The sequence below is a fragment of the Rutidosis leptorrhynchoides genome, chromosome 4 (genome assembly GCF_046630445.1).
Source record: "Rutidosis leptorrhynchoides isolate AG116_Rl617_1_P2 chromosome 4, CSIRO_AGI_Rlap_v1, whole genome shotgun sequence".
NCBI classification, from domain to species: Eukaryota; Viridiplantae; Streptophyta; class Magnoliopsida; order Asterales; family Asteraceae; genus Rutidosis; species Rutidosis leptorrhynchoides.
The window spans coordinates 86,273,421-86,300,235 of NC_092336.1; the positions used below are offsets into that span (position 1 = coordinate 86,273,421).

Genomic DNA, 26,815 nt, shown 5'->3' on the forward strand with positions numbered 1-26,815 from the left:
TCACGCCCTTAAATAATGGTCTTAGAATGTGGCTATGTATAGTTTTATCCCGATTGTGTTATGTTTGAGTTTATTTTAAATGTTGTGTTAAATTCGTAGTATTGTAATATTCGATGGTTTCTTGCTAGGTGTATTGTTTATTAAGTTATAAAATACTTGGCCTTTATAAAAAGATTCCAAACAAATACGTGTTTATTTCATGTTAGTTTTCACAAAATTTTCTAATGGAGGATATTTAAATTGCAGAAACCATGTTTTCCGTGGTGTACACTCCACAATTGAAGAATCCATAATAAATTTTGTTTTTACCTGACGTGGCAGACTCTACTAACATTTATATCATCTTTAATTTTAACTTTAATCCTTTTTTAATTAGCTTGTATCTTATTTTATGTATAGCAAAAAGTTGGATGTATTCGATGGATCGGATCTGTGGGCAGTTTGACACCTTCCATTCAAATTTTGACATATCATTAACTACCATATAAAAGTCCATAACTATAAATTAAAATATTAAAATACTATAAATATTTAAAATCATCTTTGATTTAAAACATCTCAATCTCAATGTGTAGTGATATTTACACAATCAATTTTTACAAATACACAACCAAACATGTTTTATAGTGTTGTACTGTACAACACTGTAAAGCATGTTTGGTTGTGTATTTGTAAAAATTGGTTGTGTATATATCATCACCCAATCTCAATTAGTATCATAGTATGAACATGTAAATCTTCTCTAATTATTTATCGTCCATGCTCTTGAATTGGGCTGATTTTCCTTCTGGTAGCAGTTGGGGGCGGAGTATGCAACTGCGGAAGATGAACGTTTGTATGGTTAAGTCCCCTAGTTGATCATGTACTGCTCTTAAAAAAATAAATTACTTATATAGAAATAATTCATTAGGAAAATTAAAGTATGTAGAAATTTTTTTTTCTCTAACGATTTTTTTGTATAACGATTTAAATAGGAAAAAAATCATAATGCTTTATTAATATAAATGCAAGTAATTAATAACTTGATTAATTATAGTTTATAATGCTATATAAGTTAATGGTTGCATTATGTTGAGTGGTCCATATGCAAATTCTCTCACGTTGCTATACACCTTTTGTTTGGTATGCTTTACACGAAGTACGTACCTAAAACTGCTTTGATTAAAAACCATTTGCTTCTTTCCAATGCTAACATGATTCCACATAATGTTGTTTTGGTTTTTAGTTACTTTATACATTTTGACTTAGTCAACTTGTTTTGCATGTAATTGATACCTTTTTGTCATCTTATTTGTCTTGGGTGCTTATTTATTCACTATGTTTCATTTGATGTTGTGGAAAAACAGCAACAAAAAGACTAACAAAGAAAGTGACAATTATGGCTAAATCCTTGCTCATGGTACCTATCACTTCTTCATCTTCTTTTATTTATTTTTTTGTTCATTTCATGTTTTTATCCTTTAGTTTCATATTATGTTAAAGTACAATATGAAAAATATGGACAAAACTCTAATAACCATAATGATGTTTTTATATGATTTGTTTGTTTGTTTGCATAATTACAGATGATGTTACGCACAACAGCAAAGCTTTATGAGGCAATAATGGGATTACAAAGATGGTTAGCCACAAGATCCCAATCTGAATCCATGTCTAAATCCAAACATGATTATGTGTATGGCTGCTATAGTACAAAAGCTGGTGACCAAATTACAATCGATCGAAATTATATCTCTTGGTTGGTAAGCAATCGAATTCGTATTGAGATTAAACGTATTGTTCTATGTTTTATTCCATGTTTAACAATCTCAACAAAGCCTAGTAGTGAGGTCACATGTTCAAACTTCACTTCCAACGTATCTTGCGGCCAGAGAAAAAGGTCAGAAACAGTTACGAGATAACCTTGTGTTGTAGCTCATGCGGCAGTGGCCTGTCTCTCTTAGTGAGAGGTCAGGAGTTCGACTCACGTGGGGTGCAACATTGCACACAAGGTTTCCCCTTAACCCTTGAAATCCACCCAAGGGTACCTTCCGCACGTCGCATTGCGAGGGCAGTGGGAGAGGGGGTTTTACCGCTCATGCCCTTGGATTGAGCCGGGTTTCCTCCTGGGCAGCAGTTGGGGGCGGGTTATACAACTGCGGTGATGTACGCGTGAGTATTTTTAATCCCCTTGGGTGATCCCGAACTGTTGTTAAAAAAAAAAACAGTTACGGGATAACGCGGTTAAGTCACGTACATCTGAGAATACGCCCCTTTTCTCGAGTAGATTGAACAGGAAATTTTCTTTCAGTTTACCGTTTTATTTCATGCTTAACTAAAATACTTTTTTTTTTTTTTTTTTTTTTTTTTCCTTTTGTGAAGAGACAGCACCCTTCTGCTCTTACGGCGTTTAACCAAATGATCAATGTGGCAAAAGGGAAGCAAATAGTTGTCTTCTTAGATTACGATGGAACATTATCACCAATCGTGAGTGATCCCGAGTGTGCTTTCATGTCTGATCAGGTACTTATAACGAGCCAGATTTTGCGAAATGGACGGGATGGGTAATGGGTCAAAACTGTAGATAAAAGGATCGGGTTGGGTCAGCCTACAGTTACTTTTTTTTTTTTTCTTTCACAAAAAATATCATTAACATTAATGCTTCAAATCAACCCATTTATGTTTCAAATGCATTACCACTTGTTCTAAAGTCTTTAAGTTGCCTTATACTCCGTCTGATACGATTTGCAGATGCGTGAAGCAGTACGTAACGTCTCTAATTGCTTTCCAACAGCAATTATAAGCGGCAGAAGTCGTGAAAAGGTCCATTATATATAACTCCATTTATATGTTTTCTATACATAAATTTGCACCAAATAGTTTGCTTAACCTTTAAAAAATACTTATTCATCATCAGGTTTATGATTTTGTCAAGTTAGATACATTATACTATTCAGGGAGTCATGGTATGGATACTATTGCACCAGCTCAAAAGAATAACTCATATGACATAAATTATCAACAAAGACGCTTTGATAATCAGGTAACGTGTAGCAGACCGGTCTTTTCATGCTACATTGTTTATAAATTTTTTTTTTTTTTTTTTTTTTGAAAAAAAACGGACGTTAAATCATTAATCAATGTAAATCTTATTGTGTTTCTTAGGGTAATGAATTTATTGTCTACCAACCAGCTCAAGATTTTCTGCCTGCTGTTAAGAGGGTACGATTAATATCGCTATACTGAATTGTTTTGTATTTTTTGTACAAATTGTCACTTTGACTAACAGTATCATATGGATTTAATTGTAATGTGACACAGATATTAAATGAAGTTACAGAGAAAACACAAAACATCAAAGGGGTGGTCATTGAAGATAATAGATTTTGCCTTTCTGTTCATTATCGCCATGTTAACAATGAGGTATGCAACATTTCATCATCATCATTATTATTATTATCATCATCATTAATATTATAAAAAATTGCAGGATTATGGAAGGCTGGAAGAGGAAGTCTTGTTGATCCTAGCGAAAAATCGAGGTTTTCACATGACTAGAGGCAAAAAAGTGTTGGAAATTCGACCGTCTATAAAATGGAACAAAGGTGATGCTGTTAAGTATTTATTGGAAACGTTAGGGCTTAACAAGTCTAGTGATGTCTTCCCTATATACATTGGAGATGATCGAACCGATGAGGATGCTTTCAAGGTATATATCTTTCTTTTTTCGTTTATGTTTTCATAGCAAGTAAAGGTGTCAAAATGAACGGGTCACGGACTGAGTAACATGTAAGAGTGATTGCAGGTTTTACGTGAAAGAGGAGGATATCCAATTATAGTGTCATCAACACCAAGAGACACAAAAGCTTTGCATTCACTTCGCAATACATCAGAGGTACAAACGTTTTTGGATCGTCTAAGTAGATGGGGTTCTAATAACGTCACCAAGGATCATGAATAAAAAGCAGCCGTGTTGACTTCTTGTACATATACATATATGATGGAGTATATATATATATGTTATGTCAACAACCGTTCGCTACTGAAGAGAATGGAAGTGGAAGTAGGATCTCAAGTTAAAGTTAGTTATTTTAGAATGAAAGAAGAGAAGCCTAATATTATGGCACCAGGAGGACCTGTTTTTTGTGGTCTTCACTTGTGTGCTGCTTCTCCATTAGTCAAGTTTAAAGCTTTAATTCTTAAGACCATATTATTTTCGAAACATATGCCCATTACCTTTGTTATGGCTTTGATTTGGTTGCCTGAACAGGGACAAACTTATCCGTTTTTTTTCTGTTTATCACACATATCTCCATATCTATAACATTGTGCATCTTCTCTTTAGGTGCCATATTCCGAATGTCAGTTTTGTTTATCCAAGAAACGATCAAATTAGACGTAAACAAACCTCATATGTGTAAATGATTTCATAATAGAAATGATGCTATATCAGAAAATGGGACTAATCAGTATCAAAAAGTCTGATGTAATAAAACATGACATGTTGGATGTTTTTCAGAAGCTTTAAGAAAGGATATAGTTAACTTTTACTATAGCATTTGATAATTAACTATGTTGCTACTAATGTCAAAAATTGTTTCAGACAGATAAAGAAAAACCGAGCATTTAAGCATGTTTAATTAATTCTAAATAACCATTTTTGTTGCTTTAAATTATAATAACCTATTAACCTATAATTAAGGAAACATACGCTACGTTCTGATTCTTTTTAAGCGAAGAACATGAATATACTCATATAAAAGTTAAAGAGTACTCATCAAAATAAACTTAACCATAAAGAATATTCAGTATGCCTCAAACGCAAACTTTGACATAAAAAATGATTATACCCAGAATTTACCCGAACAACCGCCAACGAATGAAGAAAGTCTCTGTTAATTACCATTTTAGTTACAATATATTGCTTTATTGTAAAAAGAATCAAAAAAAGATTTAGCTCAGACATTTTTGTGTGTTTGGAGTTGGTGGACCAAAATGTTGCATTTTGATGACATACTAAAATGAATAGATCACCAAGCCAGTCTCCAATGAATTCAGAAGTCCAAGCAAAATGTTCAGAAGACAAAATGGAGATAAAGGCATAAAGCTGTAATATGGTCTCAAACGGTACCCCTTGCAGCCCGCTTTAACAACTAGATAACAAACCAATCTCGACAATATGAAATAAAAACACAAGAAAGAGCAAGGAAGTCCAAAGAGAGAAGAATTCTATAGATGGTAACGAGGTGGGACACCACCTTGTGGGTAGCCATTCTGACCATTGTAATGATTAGGGCCCGGACCCATTTGAGGAGGCATGCCCTGCTGCGGCATGTAAGGGTGATTATGAGCCTGCTGCATTGGCATGGATTGAGGCCCTGCTGGTCCTGATGGTGGACCTGGAACCCAGCCCTGTGTCTGCTGCATTGGCATGGATTGAGGAGCTGCATATCCTTCTGGACCCGGCATGTACTGCGCGGTGTTGTACTGAGGGACAGCTGACGGTGGTTGTTGCCCCAAGATCGAAGGCTGTGGGTTCATCATCGGCACAGCAGGCATCGTGTAATCTCTACTCCGGTCATTGTTGATCTGAAAACATCAGTAAAAAACAAACACATTTCTTATAGTCCTCATCTTACTACTATGTATGGTAATTGTGACCATTTGGACCCAAAGATTACCTTAATACTTAAATCAGTGTGCCGAGAATACGAGATGTGAAGCTTGCAAAACCCTCCATCGTATATGCAGTGACCTTCCAAGGCTTCCTTGGCAGCCACAGCTGTCTGAACATCTGCAAATCAGTCACGAAAATAGGGCAAGTGTTCAAGAAGAAATTATGAATGTGGATTATGGATAAAGTAAATGAACGTATATTATGAATCAAGTAACTCACCAGGGTACTGAATCAAAGCTTGGACTCCTCCATTTTTGTCAAACATGGCAATCTTCAAAACAGGTCCAAAAGAAGAGAACACCTGATCACCGGAAGCAGAAATTAAGATAACAATGCTGAAGATAGTATATGAACCAAAAATAAATACACAACATTTGAAATACCGTCTGTAACACATCAATTGTGACTGCATACTGCATGTTCTCGATTGAAGCAAGAAGAACATTACTCTCAGATTCAATCTTCTTCCCATCTATAGCCAGATTGAACTTCAATAAAAACAAAATGTCAAAAGTAAGAGGATATAAAACAAAAACATAAAAAAAAAAAAAAAAAAAAAAAAAATATCTTTTAAGACTGAATTTTCACTACAATTATACAGTTTACAGGCTTACCTGACCACTTGCATCTATTGCAGAGGATGCGACCGGAAGCATAGGGTTGGTATAGTCCCTAAAACATTAAAGAGATTAGCAAGTTAGTAGCAAATTGGGCACTAAAAGCAATCTGCCACAAATGTGAGCATAAATATTTACCTGCTACGATGACTCTGAAACTTTACACTCAAATCTGTATGTGCAGAATAAGTTATCTTTAGAGAACAAGGCCCTAGCTCTGGAATCAAATACCTGCGAGTTCATTAAGGACAAACATGTTGGTATGAAAAAAAAAAAAAAAAAAAAAAAACACTAGAAAGTAGATACAATGTTGTCAAACGGTTGCTATACTGATCTGTAGACTAACTGCATTATTACATTCACCCACCTTGGTATACTCCTTCCGTCAAGAGCATCTTTTGCAGACGTAGCAGTTTCTGAATCTGTAAACTGGATTAGAGCCTGAAAAAAGCAGATAAATGATAAGAAAGATTCTTAATAATGTCATGCTTTAAAAAATGATATATAAGATATCCTACACAACTGCACACACCTGGAATCCAGCTGTCTTCTCAAAAGTTGTAATTTTATGCACAAACCCAAACGCAGAGAACACCTACAGAATGGAATTTTAGAACTTGTACGAAGAAACTATATATCGACAACATATAGCATAAACATTTATTTATAATCTATATAAAACCAGTACACTGCCAAATGACAGCTCAACGCTTAGAAACGAGATCAAATGACAAAACATTCAGATATAATCCAAAGCATCTTTGTCTGCAAACAAACACTCATAATATATGCAAACCATAAGATCAGCTATACAGGTTACAAATATACTTTATGTGGCTACCTATATCACACACAAACAACATATGTGCATGTTAAGTTTTGTTTCTACTCGATTTGATAACTCCAAAAAGTAACATGAGTGGCATCTCACTGAAAGAGTAATCATTGTCAGAATGTAATATATACAAAGTTACTAAGGTACTACTTAGGCTGGTAAACATGGTGATGGAAGATATCATCAAAGGTTTTAAAAAAAAACTTGATTCTGACTCCTATCAATTCATGAATCCTTCTAATTCCGACACCTCCCCCAACTTAACAACTAAATGCATAATTAAGTAAACAGCCGACTAGTTCTTTATATACTTTATGAAGCATCCTCTCAATTCGCGTTATTTAAAACTCATAACATACAGTGTTGTAAAAATAGGACAAATCTTAAAAAAAGAATAAACTATCCTAAAGTCTTAAAAGTGTAGGGATAGGAAGGGATGAAGGAGGAAGAAAGAGCCAGTGTTAAGGAAGGGGAAAGGAGAAAAGGAGACAAACACACATGCGCTCTTTCTCTCCAAGCAATAAGCTGCCATCGAAGATAAATCCTTGATATGGGCCTGCTGATCCATTTTCATTCAACGTCAAATAATGAAGCTTAACAAGCATGTGCCACAACCTACCAACCAAATACTATTTTGACAGCATCTATCATCTACGGATAGGTTACCTTCTCAAATCATGCATTGTACAAAATTAAAGCTACTTACCAGGTGCAACACATCAATGCTGACAGAGCGGGCATCATTGCCCTCAATGGTTACCAAAAGTACATTCCCAGCAACATCAGCAGAGGTTTTGTTGTTCACGATTTCATGCCTGTTTGAATATTGTAGGTAGACGGTTTTCCCTCGTACCTGAGCGGGTTCTGATGACGAAGCATAATATGATATCATTGCAATTGCTTGATTTTGATCAACCTATAAACAGAAGAAATAAGTCAAAACTCATAATAATATGCCCACAAAACTCTAATATCACATTAACACTTACAAATTCAATGAAGGCTTGATTTCTGTTTGCTCCAACATTACACTTGGTGTTGACTACTTTACCAAACGGCTTACCGAGTTCAATCAGTTCCTCTTCAGTGCACTCCCATGGCAAATTTCTCAAATGAAGAACCTTCGATGGGGTCTGTGTGTACCGAAACTGAGGTTGACTTGAAACAGATGCCATTTCACACTAAAAAAACGTTAGTTCTGCAAAAAAAACACAAACCGATCAATCAACAGATAGCTTAATATGGAGTAGTTACTGGTACACAATTATCAACATATAAAAACCCCTAAAACTTTAATTTTAAGATCAAATCAACATAACAATCTCTTCATAACATATTAACGTCAAACCGTTAGAGCTAACTTAACAACACATATGTATGTTTCACAAGCTACTATTCAACCATATTTTCAAATGATAATGAGTAATATTTATAACAGCTATCAAAATAAGGATTGTTATTGTTATAAATAATAAAATTATAATTATAATAACAATAACAATGATAAATTGATGATGTCAACATAGTAATTACTCGTGTTTAAACAGTTAATCTGTGTTATGAGTTCTTAGACTGCCATGTAATTGGCAGTGAACTCAAGAAGAACATATTAATCTGGAAATACAATTAAAACACCAGCCAAAACACAATATATTAGATGAAACAACGAAAATTTTAATTGAGCAAACATATGTAATATACTGTAATATTTATGTATGTATAGGTATAATGAGATCCAGATACGTGAGATACATATAAGCGACTGAGTTTACGAAACTTGAATTAGATAAAAAGACCTTGTAGATATAGAGACGATGATGAAGAATGTGTTGCAGACGGAAAACTAGGGTTTGAAAGTAAAAGAAATTGGGGGTTGATTTGGAGTCGGCAGATGGATACCACAGCGATGATGAGTTACTAGTAGTAGGGTAATTTGATTGTCAAACTAACGGGGTTCATGCTTCACCACGTCCGTTAAATCAAACCAATACAATAAAATAATAAAATAATTTTTCTATATAAGAGTTCCTATAAATAAAATAAATATAAATATAATAAAATTATCTATAATAAATATAATATATAATCTATCTATTATTATTATTATTATTATTATTATTATTATTATTATTATTATTATTATTATTATTATTATTATTATTATTATTATTATTATTATTATTATTTCTATTATTATTTATACTAGTGAAATCACCCGTGAAATCACGGGTTTGTTTAAACGAAACAGTTTAATGATAGATATTAAGTGAACGTAAATGTTAAAGTTATTTAGTTTAATGACCCGTAGAACCACATAGTTCGACTAAGAAACTCGCCAGCTAAACATTTCATCAAACACCTAAAATGCATATTTAACAATCCACATCCAATCATAAGAGATAATATTGGTTGTCATTTTATTTTAAGAGTGTAAATTAAAATATAAATGTAGAATTGGTTTCCTTCTGCCTAACTTTTATAAATAATCAATTAAAATAATATAATTTTAATAATTAAAATAATTATTAATAAGATTTAATAATAATAATTAATTAATAAGATTAAATTTTAATTAAAAATTATTTAGATTAATGACATCATCCACCATGCTTAGATTTTTTTTCTTTTTCTTTTTGATTTTTTCTTAACAAACGAATTAGCCTAGTAATGACATCATCATTTTAGCAATATAATAGAAACTATAGATTTCTATTATATTGCTAAAATGATGATTTCATTATTAGGTTAATTCATTTTTTAAGAAAAAATCAAAAAGAAAAAGAAAAAATCTAAGCATGGTGGGTGATGTCATTTATCTAAATAATTTTGAATTAAAATTAAATCTTATTAATTGATTATTATTATTAAATCTTATTAATAATTATTTTAATTATTAAAATTAAATTATTTTAATTAATTATTTTGAATTGAGTACGAGAAAGTATAAAAGTTAGGCAGAAGGAAACCAATTCTACATTTATATTTTAATTTACACTTTTAAAATAAAATGACAACCAATATTATTTCTTATAATTGGATGTGGATTGTTTAATATGCATTTTAGGTGTTTGATGAAATGTTCAGCTGACGAGTTTCTTAGTCGGACTATGTGGTTCCACGGGTCATTAAACTAAATAACTTTAGCATTTACGTTCACTTAATACCTAAAACATATCATTAAACTGTTTCATTTAAACAAATCCGTGGTTTAACAGGTCATTTCACTAGTAATAATATATAAAGCTCTAAAATGATGATGTCATCATTAAGTTAATTATCCTTTACTTTTTATAATGATGATGTCGTAATTATATATTAATATAATTAAAAAATAATAAGAAATCTTTTATAAAAGGAAATATTAATGTCTCCTAAATTGTAATTTTATTTTTCTAAAAAAATTTAAAAGACATTTATTATTATTATTAATAATTATTATTATTATTATTAATTATTATTATTATTAAAAATATAAATATAAATACTCAACTTTGAGCGAACTTCATGTTTGTAAAATCAACGACAAGTTTATTTGTCGGAATCTGTGGTTTCACGGGGCAATAAACTAAATGACTTTAACATTTACATTCACTTAATACCTAAAACATATCATTAAATGTTTCGTTTAAACAAACCCGTATTTCCACGGGTCATTTCACTAGTTACAGTATAAATCAGTAATGCACTTTAATTAAATTGTTTTTATATATTATATACTAGGTTTTTCGCTTGTGCGATGCGTGGTTGTTAAAAAATTATTTATAATATTAGTTGTAATTAGCTGAAAGAATAGTAGATGACAAATACGTTAATATGCAGGTTTGTAGTAATTTTTTTGGATAACTATTACTCTCTCCGTCGTATAATAAGTGCTCCGTCATACAATTCCGTCATACAATAAGTGTTATGTTTGACTTTCTAAAGCCGTACTTTCAAAATTTTTGACTTCAAATATATTTATTTCTGTTATGTAGTATTTGATGAATTAAAATGTAAATATATTTTAAAAACTTCCAAATATAAGTTATTAAAATTTATTTTCTCTAATAAATTGACACGTTATCAATTTTTAAAATAGAGGCTAATTGAGACTGACACGTAAAATGATTAAAACCTTGTTTATATAGTGTAATAGATAGATAGATAAATAGATATCAAATATCAATATCAATATGGAGAGGTTTGGAAATAGATTCGGACTTTATTAAATAAAATACGGAGTAAATAACTCAGCTACATATACTTTTGATAAGTTCTTTCATTGCTTGATGAGTGTCTTGATAAATAAAAATCTAATATATTGTGTTTTCGCTAAAAAAAATAAATAAATATATTCCGTACGTTTTAAGGATAGGAGTTACAGTTTTAAAAATTCATTAAAATTAGTTGATATTATCAACAAATTTGTACAACTTTATTTAACAGCCATAAAATGTGATGACCCGGGAATTTTCTACCAAACTTAAACTAAATCTTTATATGATTTCGATACGATAAGCAAAGTATGTAATGTTGAGTCTCAAAATTTATGAACTATGTTAATAGGATCAGTTGACCTTTGACTATTCCCAACGATTCACGAACGATTGTATGTAAACTAATATGTATATATATATATATATATATATATATATATATATATATATATATATATATATATATATATATAAGTGTATATACAATATTTTAAATTAATAAAGTACACCTTAATCATTTGAATTAAAAATGTAAACTAGTAAATAGAATAATTAAGTTACTATCATATGAATGTATATAAATATATATATGATAATATTATAAATCTATATATATGGTTACTATAAATGATTATGATTATATCGTAAGGTATAAATACTAAACATTCAATATAGATATATATATATATATATATATATATATATACATATATAATATGTAATTATGAAATATCACATGATTAATAAACTGCAACATTAATATATTTAATTACAAGTTAAAAAAATATAATGTTATATTAAATGTATCATATTTACTTTCACTATTAATATTAGTATTAAAATTAATGTTAATATTAGTGTATTATTATTATTTGATATGATATATAGAATTGATACATCAAAAATTGTTATATCTTTATAATTAGTAATAAAATTATAATTTTAAGTTATTATTATTATTATTTCTATTATTATAAATCTGTATTAATAATATAATTATTATTAAATCAGTATTATTATTTCTGGACATCAAAGTCCTTAATTGGTACGATTTAGAATTTTATGTCACTATCATATTTCTATATGTATGTTTAACAACATCACAAGCAAGACTTTGGTGGCTATATTCACTTTTTGTTTCAAATCTCTTTCACGCTTTTGAATTATCAAAAGAATCCAACACAAATCTTGCTTTCTATTTTAAATCCCTTCCATCCACAAGTACATATTATTATATATATGTATAGATATATAACATATACACACATAGAAAAAAATAGATCACACTAACTGCTATTTCTAAATCTATTTTGAATTTGAATAAACGCCAAGGATTTATCAAGACTTACTGTTACACTACTATCATATTTGAACCATCATAACCATCATCGAACCATAACCACATTGTAATGTCAATTTTTTTTTCAATCATCAACACAACACCAACTACTCGTGTTTGATACCAACCTTTTGCTCGTAAACCGGCCACCAGACAGCTTTACTTCATTGTTTATGTTGTGCTATCCTAGACCTATATCACCACTGCCAGTAGAACCTTCATCATCCATCATCATTGACTTGCAAGGTAATATTTTTTTTCTTCTTCATACTGCTGCAGAAGTAATTGAGATTAGATTACTGACCCAATCTTTATTAACTAAATTGGTGGGAAAAATCATGTTTATTACCTACTTGAGCCACCTTAATCCAACACCCGTTACTAATTCAAACAAACACCATCTGCAACTTTCTGCTGCTACTACAGTCAATGAAACCACCCTCTACAACCACCATTGACTATGAATATTTCTGTTTCCCTTTGATCGAACACAGACCACCTCCACCACCTCAATCGCCACTATATTGAAATCACCACCACTGCCACGATCCTCTTTAACCACCCAAACAACCACAATTTTTTTTTCTGATGTACCTACAATGGAAACAACTCATCAGGAGCCATCGATTAACAATCTATAAGTTTTCAAGAATCATAGAAACACTTGAGACTAGCAATATCTTTATTTATCGAAAAACACATATAGTAGTAGTAGTAACAGGAAGTAAGAATTAACAGAATACGCCTGCCATATTCAAATATTCACAACAACATCAATACAAACCTGCAACTATTGACTTTGCCTCCTATTCGGTCAGGATACTACTACCTGCAGAGCTGCTGGCTGCCACCTCTTTGCTACAATCGACAACCACTACTAAATCTCTCTCTCTCTCCACTTTCTTTCTTATTTGTGAACCATCAAACCCCTGCAACTACTCCTGTTATGTTCTATTTTCAACCAAATACACCATCATCGAGATCCATTCCTGTTTCTTTCTACCATCCGAATAAACTATTACTGCCACAAATTTTTATGTTCTATAAACCGAAAAACATCTTCACTAAATCAAAACCAGCAAGAACACCATTTATTACCATTTAGGTTCGATCCAATTATAAAGCACAGAATATATATTTAGGGATATGAAGAAATCAAGAAAAAAAAATATCAATGAACTATTTACTTACTCGATCAATTGATGAATCGACTACTTGATCGATTGATGGAGAACGATGAGGGAGATCGATGATGAAGTGGAACGAGGTTGATGACGAATCGATTGACCTGATGTTCATCGATAATTACCCATTGATTAATCTGTTGATGATGATGATAATGATGTGGAAGGGAAGATAAGATGATGATGAGGATGATGATGATTTTCTGTTTGAACGATTGCTCGATGATGAAACTGATGAAACCCTTCTCTGTGGTACTTCTGCTATCTCGATCTGTTTTTGAGGAAACCCTAATAGAACGCGTGTTCTTTATATTAGGTATTATTATTATTATTATTATTATTATTATTATTATTATTATTATTATTATTATTATTATTATTATTAGAATTACTATTATTATTATAATTATTATATTATCAAACAAATAATGTTTTTACAAAACTATATTTATTATATACATATATCATATTACATAATAATATCTTAAAACTAAAGTATTATTATTATTTAAGTTACACATAATATATGAAAATATCTTAATATAATCATATATATATAAAAACTTTAATACATTATATATTTTAATTAAAACACTTTAATATGAATCTAATATTTAAATTTTAAGCATTTATTTAAACTATCTAATTAGATGTAACTAAGTTATTTATTAATAAATATTAATATGCGAACTTGTTTAAATGTTATTATATGTGTTAATATATATACCTGATATAGGTTCGTGAATCCGAGGCCAACCCTATACTTGTTCAATGTCGTTCTATGTATTTTTACTACAAAATACATTAGGTGAGTTTCATTAATCCCTTTTTAAATGCTTTTGCAATATATATTTTTGGGACTGAAAATACATGCGCTGTTTTTATAACTGTTTTACGAAATAGACACAAGTAATTGAAACTACATTATATGGTTGAATGATCGAAATCGAATATGCCCCTTTTTATTAAGTCTGGTAATCTAAGAATTAGGGAACAGACACCCTAATTGATGCGAACTCTAAAGATAGATCTATCGGGCCCAACAAGCCCCATCCAAAGTACCGGATGCTTTAGTACTTCGAAATTTATATCATGTCCGATGGAGGATCCCGAAATGATGGGGATATTCTTATATATATATATATATATATATATATATATATATATATATATATATATATATATATATATATATATATATATATATATATATATATATATATATATATATATATATATATATTGTGAATGTCGGTTACCAGGTGTTCAATCCATATGAATGATATTTTTGTCTCTATGTATGGGACGTATGTTTATGAGAAATGAAAATCTTGTGGTCTATTAAAATGATGAAAATGATTATTTATGTTAAACTAATGAACTCACCAACCTTTTGGTTGACTCTTTAAAGCATGTTTATTCTCAGGTATGAAAGAAATCTTCCGCTGTGCATTTGCTCACTTTAAAGATATTACTTGGAGTCATTCATGACATATTTCAAAAGACGTTGCATTCGAGTCGTCGAGTTCATCAAGAATATTATTAAGATAATTATAATTAGATATATTATGAAATGGTATGCATATCGTCAATTTTCGATGTAAGGAAGTTGGTCTTTTCAAAACGAATGCAATGTTTGTAAAATGTATCATATAGAGGTCAAGTACCTCGCGATGTAACCAACTAATGTGAATCGTTTGTAATCGATGTGGACTTTGTCCGGATGGATTAGGACGGGTCCTTTCAGTTGGTATCAGAGCGGTGGTCTTAGCGAACCAGGTCTGCATTAGTGTGTCTAACTGATAAGTCGTTAGGAGGCATTAGTGAGTCTGGACTTCGACCTTGTCTGCATGTCATAAGTTTTGCTTATCATTTCTAGTCGGAATTCATTTGCTTATCATCCTTAGTAAATTACCTGCTCATTATTCTTAGTCTAGACACATCTTATTGCATTGACTGCATGAAAAGTGTATAGACAAAATTCATATCTTAGCGTATCTGCTAATTCATATCTTAGCGTATCTGTTATTGATATCTTTGCCTGACAGCTTCCGTAGATTCCTCCGTAACTTATGAGATTTTAGTATTATATATGTATATGTAAATTATGTATTACAGGATACTAATCTACATCCTATAATCTATTTCTTATCGAAAATCCTTCATCTGATCGTACGAGATGAATCCCTCAACTAGATTGAGTCCCTCGGATTCCGACAGCTATTCCGATAGCTATCCCGACAGTTATTCAGAATGGATAGTCATCTAAGCTCCGGAAGCAACGACACCAGAATGAATCAACAAATCATCCATCCCCAATTCATCTGATGAATTCATAGTCGACTTAATCAATGGAGACGCGCAGAAGGCGATCCCATCCACTAACCGAATTCACCTTTTGGAGAAGAACCTGAAGCACTTACCGGCGAACCTGTTCGTAACACCAATTCACCCTCATTTCCCAAATATCTCGCCACGACTATATCATAACTCAGATTCTAAACCTTATTCATCCGCTCATTCCGACCGACAATCACCCCAGAGTAATCGAAGAAGTCAATGAACTTCGCGCTCAAGTAATCAATTTGGAGAACATGGTGCAAAACTTACCAGCTTCAGCAACATCACCGACATCAACAGAACCATCAGTAACAACACCAGTACCATCAACAATTCATGCCTCCACATCTCATTCTGTACCTTGAATATAATTATTGTTCTACGAATCATTCTACATCATTTATCTTCGTTCAACATGGTGATTATGTAATCTCTAATATGTTAGAGATTATATATTCTTGTTCTAACGATAAATCAAATGAGTTTAATATCATATTGACTCATTAAATCCATGATTACATCTGAAGAAAATATATATGTATATATGTTTTCACAAAGATTGTAATTAAAAATTCTTTTGTACAAACTGTTAATGGTGAAAATATTTTAACGGGTAGGTAATACCCGAGAAATATTTAAATTTCACATTAATAAGTTACACTGTATATTCTTCGAATCTGATTCAACAGTTATTCACTCTCCTATTTACAACCACCGAGATACGTATCCGTTCACCAAAGAATAACTATTTTCATTCAAATTCAATTTCATATTTGGATTTTGACCTATCTGAATCCAACAAGTGGCATAATGAAGAAATAATGGACACAATAAAAATTGATTAGAAACAGACTAATTAATAATATTAAATTTTATTAAGAAACCACGCTAACAAAATCCTAGCTAACTGTTCCTAGCTAACTGTTAATTCCGTATTACATTTTATTTATCGCAATTAAATTATCGCAATTTATTTTATCGCAATTTATATTCTCGCAATTTTATTTATTGTCATTTAATTTCTGTTATTTACTTTACGCACTTTATTTATCGTTATTTAATTTCTGTTATTTATTTTACGCACTTTAAATATCGGGACACGTATACAAGGTTTTGACATATCATATCGACGCATCTATATATATTATTTGGAATCACCATAGACACTCTATATGCAGTAATGATCGAGTTCTCTATACAGGGTTGAGGTTGATTCTCAAATAATATATATACTTTGAGTTGTGATCGAGTCTGAGACGTATACGGGTCACGACACGTATTAATTAATTCGAAAATTTTATATTAAACTATATATATGAATTATTGGACTGTCAACTGTGGACTATCGACTGTGGACTAATAACATTAAACAATTAAAATAAATTAAAATATTGATTATAACATATGAAACTAAACAAGTCTTCAAGTTTGCCACTTGATTTCATCTTAAACCTCATTTGTATCTTGACGATTACAATCTGCGTTCAAACCTTTCATGATTCTTGAAAACACCTCAATCGATAGGATGAATCAACCGCGCTTCATTAACGGAAGGAAAGATTTATGCATATAGTTATGCACCTGAGAAACTCTCGGCAACTGAGTAAAAGTTTAACACGTAGCCGCGTCAAATCTTTTGACATTTATTAGCAAAAATAACTTTACGATCCCTTTTCAAAGTAGCAAATTTTGTCACAGCTTCAACAAATCAACTTCAACTTTTCATTCGAAACAACCTTATTATCACCTTGATTTATATGTATGCTCTTTTATTGTTACCGGGAAACCTTTTATATTCCACCATATTACCGTCAGCGTTTAATCATCTAAAAACACAATTCTCTTGAAATCACCTCGGATTGATAACCAATGATTCAGATAGGGTAGCAGTAAATGTAGAGGAATCGGCAATCAGTACTTCGAAAACTCACAGCATATCTACATCAACAGTTATATGTATAACATTTATCTCTTAGAATAATGATCTCTCATTCTGAAATTCTGAAAAGCACTCAGTCACAAATCAATACTCTGAATGTTGAAAAAGCTGAATGAAGCAGCATAAACCATAGATAACTGTAAATGACCTTAATCATCGAAAGTTTGATGATAAAGAGTAGTATGTTGGAAAAGCTCAGAAAAGTTGGAACTGGAAAACGGATTGAGCTAACCATGAAGGAGACCAAGGACAAATACGAGGACCAAACCCTATATTCAAAGGATTCAGATAATTCTGGATCCGTTGAAATCTTTAGAGAATATCTTGCTCTGAAGTCATGTTAAAATCTTGTGGAAAATCTTTCTCCATCAACCATCGAACTTAGAAATTCCAAAATATCATCATCAATATCTTCTATATTTCTGAGGATATTTTCATAAATATTCTCGTCCGAAATTATATACCTCCTCGTGCTTCCTGTGTATCATTATATTGGAAACATTCAATAGAAAATTTAGTACCGAAAAGCAGATTATGCGAAACTAGAAGAATGCCGTGGACAAATCACAAAGAATAAGTTTGACTTCAAAGAATCCAAATGATTCAATGTCTGCTAAAGTCTTTAGTGAATATCTTGCTCCTTACTCTAAACCCTTGCAGACAATAGTTTCTATCATCCGCTGATCTTAGATATTCTGAGATATTATCGTATCTTTCATTATAAATATCCTCCATATTTTTGGAGATATTTTTATAACTATTCTTATCTGAAACCATTAATCTCTTCGTGCTATCAGTATTACATCATATAGAAACTGTTAGTTTCTATATTCTGTAAACTTTCGAGCTTAAAATATGAATGTTATGGAAGTAATGTTGGGAACTGATGCATGGGTTAGTATAATATAATGACACTTGATCAACGTGATTATATTACAGTAATTCATGCTGAGTTTCCAATGGAACATGATGATTCACAGATTATAACGTCATCATGTGCCATGTTACATAATTCTTTCATTCTGCTTAACTTCTGAACATATCAAGAAAATATATTCTTGATAATTCTATTCTCAGTGATTCAGGTAATTTGACAAAACAAATCGTGCTACTATCTTTCCTTTCTACCTTGTATATTATGATAATTCGAAACTCCATACCTATGAATTCTGGACCGTTACTTGTGAAAAGTAAACCAAAGCATGAAGCTCCTAAATAGAAAGGGAGTATATATCGCAGCAAATAAGAAAGCGCATTAACTGTGGATGACAATAATTATAGGAGACAGAAGCAGGGACATTGAAATATAAGGGAAGATATAGAACCCAATAACAACACATAAGTTACAACCCATGGATATTAATAGGAACAACAATATAAAGACACGGCATAATTAAGAATAGTATCACCCCAAGGTTATATTAAAAGTAAACAGATTTTTCTGGTGGAAGATTGAAAAGAAGGATGACAGAAATGATAATTAGGAAAAATTATCAAGGATTAGAACGGGATTAAGCATTTTCACAATCTTTTGGATGTATGAACTAAGGAAGAGAGTATGGGAATGGTGAGGATAATGGAACGGAAGAGCTTCATTTATAATGGAAATATCAGACAGAGTAATCGAGGCAGATCACCGTATTTAATTATAGAGATCTTAATTTCCTTACTCGCCGAAGAATCAAATCTTTTAGATTTAGAAGATTTTCTCTAAATCCCTTGAATTCCGGAATTCAACCAAGACAACGTCAAAAGTTAAGACGCACCTTATTTTTCTAAATTCAACCCCGACTCTGTCAAAAGTTAAGATGAATCCTTACTTTCCTGTTTCAATCTTTGGTGATAGCTTCATTCGTACTCTTCGAATAATTGATTTTTTTTATCCATATTACTCAATGATGATAAAACTCAATTTATCAACTCATATTCGTCACGAAAACATTTTTATTGTTAGCCATGACCACCTCACTCAAATTTCGGGATGAAATTTCTTTAACGGGTAGGTACTGTGATGACCCGGGAATTTTCGACCAAACTTAAACTAAATCTTTATATGATTTCGATACGATAAGCAAAGTATGTAATGTTGAGTCTCAAAATTTATGAACTATGTTAATAGGATCAGTTGACCTTTGACTATTCCCAACGATTCACGAACGATTGTATGTAAACTAATATGTAAATATATATATATATATATATATATATATATATATATATATATATATATATATATATATATATATATATATATATATAAATATAAGTGTATATACAATATTTTAAATTAATAAAGTACACCTTAATCATTTGAATTAAAAATGTAAACTAGTAAATAGAATAATTAATTTACTATCATATGAATGTATATAAATATATATATATGATAATATTATAAATCTATATATATGGTTACTATAAATGATTATGATTATATCGTAAGGTATAAATACTAAACATTCAATATAGATATATATATATATATATACATATATAATATGTAATTATGAAATATCACGTGATTAATAAACTGCAACATTAATATATTTAATTACAAGTTAAAAAAAATATAATGTTATATTAAATGTATCATATTTACTTTCATTATTAATATTAGTATTAAAATTAATGTTAATATTAGTGTATTATTATTATTTGATATGATATATAGAATTGATACATCAAAAATTGTTATATCTTTATAATTAGTAATAAAATTATAATTTTAAGTTATTATTATTATTATTTCTATTATTATAAATCTGTATTAATAATATAATTATTATTAAATCAGTATTATTATTTCTGGACATCAAAGTCCTTAATTGGTACGATTTAGAATTTTATGTCACTATCATATTTCTATATGTATGTTTAACAACATCACAAGCAAGACTTTGGTGGCTATATTCACTTTCTGTTTCAAATCTCTTTCACGCTTTTGAATTATCAAAAGAATCCAACACAAATCTTGCTTTCTATTTTAAATCCCTTCCATCCACAAGTACATATTATTATATATATGTATAGATATATAACATATACACACATAGAAAAAAATAGATCACACTAACTGCTATTTCTAAATCTATTTTGAATTTGAATAAACGCCAAGGATTTATCAAGACTTACTGTTACACTACTATCATATTTGAACCATCATAACCATCATCGAACCATAACCACATTGTAATGTCAATTTTTTTTTCAATCATCAACACAACACCAACTACTCGTGTTTGATGCCAACCTTCTACTCGTAAACCGGCCACCAGAAAGCTTTACTTCATTGTTTATGTTGTGCTATCCTAGACCTATATCACCACTGCCAGTAGAACCTTCATCATCCATCATCATTGACTTGCAAGGTAATATTTTTTTTCTTCTTCATACTGCTGCAGAATTAATTGAGATTAGATTACAGAACCAATCTTTATTAACTAAATTGGTGGGAAAAATCATGTTTATTACCTGCTTGAGCCACCTTAATCCAACACCCGTTACCAATTCAAACAAACACCATCTGCAACTTTCTGCTGCTACTACAGTCAATGAAACCACCCTCTACAACCACCATTGACTATGAATATTTCTGTTTCCCTTTGATCGAACACAGACCACCTCCATCACCTCAATCGCCACTATATTGAAATCACCACCACTGCCACGATCCTCTTTAACCACCCAAACAACCACAAATTTTTTTCTGATGTACCTACAATGGAAACAACTCATCAGGAGCCATCGATTAACAATCTATAAGTTTTCAAGAATCATAGAAACACTTGAGACTAGCAATATCTTTATTTATCGAAAAAACATATAGTAGTAGTAGTAACAGGAAGTAAGAATTAACAGAATACGCCTGCCATATTCAAATATTCACAACAACATCAATACAAACCTGCAACTATTGACTTTGCCTCCTATTCAGTCAGGATACTACTACCTGCAGAGCTGCCACCTCTTTGCTACAATCGACAACCACTACTAAATCTCTCTATCTCTCTCCACTTTCTTTCTTATTTGTGAACCATCAAACCCCTGCAACTACTCCTGTTATGTTCTATTTTCAACCAAATACACCATCATCGAGATCCATTCCTGTTTCTTTCTACCATCCGAATAAACTATTACTGCCACGAATTTTTATGTTCTATAAACCGAAAAACATCTTCACTAAATCAAAACCACCAAGAACACCATTTATTACCATTTAGGTTTGATCCAATTATAAAGCACAAAATATATATTTAGGGATATGAAGAAATCAAGAAAAAAAAAAATATCAATGAACTATTTACTTACTCGATCAATTGATGAATCGACTACTTGATCGATTGATGGAGAACGATGAGGGAGATCGATGATGAAGTGGAACGAGGTTGATGACGATTCGATTGACCTGATGTTCATCGATAATTACCCATTGATTATTCTGTTGATGATGATGATAATGATGTGGAAGGGAAGATAAGATGATGATGAGGATGATGATGATTTCTGTTTGAACGATTGCTCGATGATGAAACTGATGAAACCCTTCTCTGTGGTACTTCTGCTATCTCGATCTGTTTTTGGGGAAACCCTAATAGAACGCGTGTTCTTTATATTAGGTATTATTATTATTATTATTATTATTATTATTATTATTATTATTATTATTATTATTATTATTATTATTATTATTATTATTATTAGAATTACTATTATTATTATAATTATTATATTATCAAACAAATAATGTTTTTACAAAACTATATTTATTATATACATATATCATATTACATAATAATATCTTAAAACTAAAGTATTATTGTTATTTAAGTTACACATAATATATGAAAATATCTTAATATAATCATATATATATAAACTTTAATACATTATATATTTTAATTAAAACACTTTAATATGAATCTAATATTTAAATTTTAAGCATTTATTTAAACTATCTAATTAGATGTAACTAAGTTATTTATTAATAAATATTAATATGCGAACTTGTTTAAATGTTATTATATGTGTTAATATATATACCTGATATAGGTTCGTGAATCCGAGGCCAACCCTATACTTGTTCAATGTCGTTCAATGTATTTTTACTACAAAATACATTAGGTGAGTTTCATTAATCCCTTTTTAAATGCTTTTGCAATATATATTTTTGGGACTGAGAATACATGCGCTGTTTTTATAACTGTTTTACGAAATAGACACAAGTAATTGAAACTATATTATATGGTTGAATGATCGAAATCGAATATGCCCCTTTTTATTAAGTATGGTAATCTAAGAATTAGGGAACATACACCCTAATTGACGCGAGCTCTAAAGATAGATCTATCGGGCCCAACAAGCCCCATCTAAAGTACCGGATGCTTTAGTACTTCGAAATTTATATCATCTCCGATGGAGGATCCCGGAATGATGGAGATATTCTTATATATATATATATATATATATATATATATATATATATATATATATATATATATATATATATATATATATATATATATATATATTGTGAATGTCGGTTACCAGGTGTTCAATCCATATGAATGATATTTTTGTCTCTATGTATGAGACGTATGTTTATGAGAAATGAAAATCTTGTGGTCTATTAAAATGATGAAAATGATTATTTATGTTAAACTAATGAACTCACCAACCTTTTGGTTGATACTTTAAAGCATGTTTATTCTCAGGTATGAAAGAAATCTTTCGCTGTGCATTTGCTCACTTTAAAGATATTACTTGGAGTCATTCATGACATATTTCAAAAGACGTTGCATTCGAGTCGTCGAGTTCATCAAGAATATTATTAAGATAATTATAATTAGATATATTATGAAATGGTATGCATATCGTCAATTTTCGATGTAAGGAAGTTGGTCTTTTCAAAACGAATGCAATGTTTGTAAAATGTATCATATAGAGGTCAAGTACCTCGCGATGTAACCAACTAATGTGAATCGTTTGTAATCGATGTGGACTTTGTCCGGATGGATTAGGACGGGTCCTTTCATAAAACTCTCGACTAAATAATTTTTTTATCAGCATGATTAAATATTTTGATTATTGTGGTATCAAATAACATAATCAAATTTAAACATCAATGATGTATAACACGTTTTGTTACAGCTCTAATACTTATAATTAATTTTCAAAATGCAAGTTCAAACACCTTAGGACACATACACAGTTTGTATATTGATAATGACTACTCATTTTCTGCATATAATTACATTAACCAAATTAATTTACCATATGATAGCGTATAATTTTAATTAATTTTTAATCATTCTAATAAAATTAAAGAAAATACAGAGTAAATAACTTAGCTACATACTTTTGATTGGTTCTTTTATCGTTTGACGAAAATTTCTTGATATATTATATATGTTATTGATTTCAAATTAGCTTCATGTGTACAAGTACTTAGGGTTGAGAGGATTTAACTTAGCTGTGTTCAAAGTTTAAAGGATTAATGGAAGAAGTGTGTATTTATATCTCATACATGCCTCCTTATAAATGCTATTTGACCGGACCGAATCGGACCAGAACCGAACCGGACCGAGGAGTTTCGGTATGGTCCATGGTCCTTAAATTTCATATTTATCGGTCCCCGGTACGGGACGGACCGAACCCGAAAAATCGGGAAACGGACCGGACTGAAATATTTACATTTATTAACAAATAGTCTCTACTATTATTGTCTTCTTATTGTATTTTTTCATGTTGTGTTTACTAAACCATCAAATAGAAAGAGTAATATTTTAAGATGATGTTTTCATTCGACTTTTGTATCTTTGTTTTAAATCATTGCATATACTTCTCCATTTCTCTATGTAGTTGTGTTTTATTGTGTACTCTGTTAATATTATTTATAATAATAGTCTGGCTTTTTTCTAAAAGAAAACACATGTAGGATGATATATATTATGCATGTCATATGAAAATAGACGCTTTTACTACCTGTCTTGAAAAGTAGACTGGCTGCAATCGCAATCCAAACAGTCAATGATGAGTGTACTCAAGTGGGACTGTTCTTTCCCGAGAACCGAACTGAAAATCATGGAACCGAACCGAACCGAACCGGATCGAAATTATTTGGTACGGTCCTCGGTACGACTTTCTTCATTAATTTGGGACTCGGGACGGAACCGAACCGAATTAATTTGGAACAGAACCGTACCATGCACAGGCCTACATAATATGTTGGTCCTAACAATATTCTTTCTGTCGATCACTTACTTATGTAGGGATAACTAATTATTTTATTTATTCTTATTTGACAAAATTTCATTCCTCGTCCCTGAACTTTACATCAAATTTGAATTCTCGTCCTTTTTTTTGTGTGCATCCCTCGTCCCTAATATATCACAATTCTACATCCCTCGTCCTTTTTAGGGACGAGGGATGTAGAATTGTGATACATTAGGGACGATGGATGCACAAAAAAAAAAAGGACGAGGAGTCAAATTTACTGTAAAGTTCATGGACGAGGAATAAAATTTTGTCTTCTTATTTATTTATTTATTAAAAGAAAAATACATAAGCCCTATTAAGGATATTTAATAATAGTCCACCTCAAAACTTGAACCTACAACTTTAAAGTTGATTAGTTATTCAGATATCGCTAGGCCAATTACTTTCTTTTTAACTTAGGGAGTACATATTACTTATCTTTCTTTAAGTATGCTGGAGTTTTCAATCAGCATTGCGAACTGACTAATCTCAGTGTAACTACCGCTTTGTGATAGTTCAGAATCATCGTAGGTGAATTTTTGTGGTACAAGCGAACAAATAACTGATCTTATATTACATGTTTTCCGTATGTTTTTTTTTTCTTTCTATTCTTTTTCAAATAGATCTCGAGAATGAAATGTCAGTATATTCAACAAAGTCCAAAAATAATAATGATCACAATTTTATTCAAGTTACAAGTAATAGCATCCTCATTGAATATTTTGTCAAAAGTTTCTTACCCTTAATAAAAAATCACGAGGTGTCATGTAGCACTAACTTAATAATTTTCTTTGATAAAATATTTTAATAACTTTACAAATAGTAGTATAAAGATTTAAAACTTATTTGAATGGTTTCAGCACGACACGGAACAACCTAATCCCTAAAATGATAGACATTTTCAGTTGGAGAGCAAGAAAGAAAAGGTTAGCGACGCGCACTGAGCTAGATAAGCGAGGGTTAAATTTAGATTCGGTAAGGTGTCCAGTATGCAATGACAAGTTGGAATCGGTAGAGCACGCGCTTTCCTACGTGTAAATAACTGATGATGTATAGAATAGGGTCATCAAATGGTGGAAAAAAGGTAGTTACATATTGCGGGATTCAGAAGATGTGTTTGGCGATGGATCTATCAATGGTAATAAGGACTTGCGGGTTAAAATTTGGCAAGCGGTTAAATGGACAACCGGTTGCTTGATTTGGAAAAATCGTAACCAAATGGTATTAAAAAAGAAGGGGTGGAATGGTCCCGTAACTTTAAACGAGAAACAATTAAAAAGTTTAGAATGGATTTTGAATCGAGACAATAAAATCAACTTGGATTGGCAAAAGTGGTTATTTGATCCAAGTTCATGTTCGGGGTCATGATTCGCTGCTGAGGCATTTGTGTTTGGGCTGCTGTGGTCGCGTTTGTTTGAGGTTTTTTGCTCAGTTCATTCATGGTCTGCACCTTGG

At 31.0% G+C, this 26,815-nt stretch overlaps 2 protein-coding genes across 4 annotated transcripts; one reads left to right on the forward strand and one right to left on the reverse strand.

Moving 5' to 3' along the window:
- Window positions 1-1,368: 1,368 nt before the first annotated feature.
- LOC139840702 (probable trehalose-phosphate phosphatase C) lies at window positions 1,369-4,265 on the forward strand. The gene is made up of 9 exons (XM_071830951.1): window positions 1,369-1,399; window positions 1,566-1,742; window positions 2,362-2,502; window positions 2,731-2,802; window positions 2,897-3,022; window positions 3,145-3,201; window positions 3,301-3,402; window positions 3,470-3,688; window positions 3,785-4,265. The coding sequence occupies exons 1-9, from the start codon at window positions 1,379-1,381 to the stop codon at window positions 3,938-3,940; spliced, it is 1,071 nt and encodes a 356-aa protein (XP_071687052.1). The 5' UTR covers window positions 1,369-1,378; the 3' UTR covers window positions 3,941-4,265.
- A 583-nt stretch (window positions 4,266-4,848) lies between these two features.
- LOC139839889 (polypyrimidine tract-binding protein homolog 2-like) lies at window positions 4,849-9,056 on the reverse strand. 3 transcript variants are annotated; one of them, XM_071830089.1, is made up of 11 exons: window positions 8,905-9,056; window positions 8,098-8,306; window positions 7,815-8,024; window positions 6,806-6,868; window positions 6,641-6,714; window positions 6,412-6,504; window positions 6,271-6,328; window positions 6,040-6,144; window positions 5,876-5,957; window positions 5,661-5,773; window positions 4,850-5,568 (listed from the first exon to the last, which is right to left on the reverse strand). In XM_071830089.1, exons 2-11 carry the CDS (start codon window positions 8,281-8,283, stop codon window positions 5,209-5,211), a joined length of 1,344 nt encoding a protein of 447 aa, XP_071686190.1. In that variant the 5' UTR covers window positions 8,284-8,306; window positions 8,905-9,056; the 3' UTR covers window positions 4,850-5,208. The 3 variants fall into 3 exon arrangements, with proteins under 3 accessions (XP_071686192.1, XP_071686191.1, XP_071686190.1); XM_071830091.1 differs by lacking the exons at window positions 8,098-8,306; window positions 8,905-9,056 and adding an exon at window positions 7,607-7,664 and having other exon boundaries at window positions 4,849-5,568; window positions 7,815-8,001; XM_071830090.1 differs by lacking the exons at window positions 8,098-8,306; window positions 8,905-9,056 and adding an exon at window positions 7,607-7,667 and having other exon boundaries at window positions 4,849-5,568; window positions 7,815-8,001.
- Window positions 9,057-26,815: the final 17,759 nt, after the last annotated feature.

What these genes read in the sequence shown, in the direction of transcription:
- LOC139840702 (XM_071830951.1), top strand. Translation starts at nt 1,379, where the DNA reads ATGGCTAAATCCTTGCTCATG. An exon ending in GTGCTTTCATGTCTGATCAG is followed by an intron (nt 2,503 to 2,730) that starts GTACTTATAACG and finishes TACGATTTGCAG; the next exon opens with ATGCGTGAAGCAGTACGTAA. An exon ending in CCGATGAGGATGCTTTCAAG is followed by an intron (nt 3,689 to 3,784) that starts GTATATATCTTT and finishes GAGTGATTGCAG; the next exon opens with GTTTTACGTGAAAGAGGAGG.
- LOC139839889 (XM_071830089.1), bottom strand. Translation starts at nt 8,283, where the DNA reads ATGGCATCTGTTTCAAGTCAACCTCAGTTTCGGTACACACAGACCCCA. An exon ending in ATCAAGCCTTCATTGAATTT is followed by an intron (nt 8,025 to 8,097) that starts GTAAGTGTTAAT and finishes TTCTGTTTATAG; the next exon opens with GTTGATCAAAATCAAGCAAT. An exon ending in AGAAGACAGCTGGATTCCAG is followed by an intron (nt 6,715 to 6,805) that starts GTGTGTGCAGTT and finishes TGCTTTTTTCAG; the next exon opens with GCTCTAATCCAGTTTACAGA.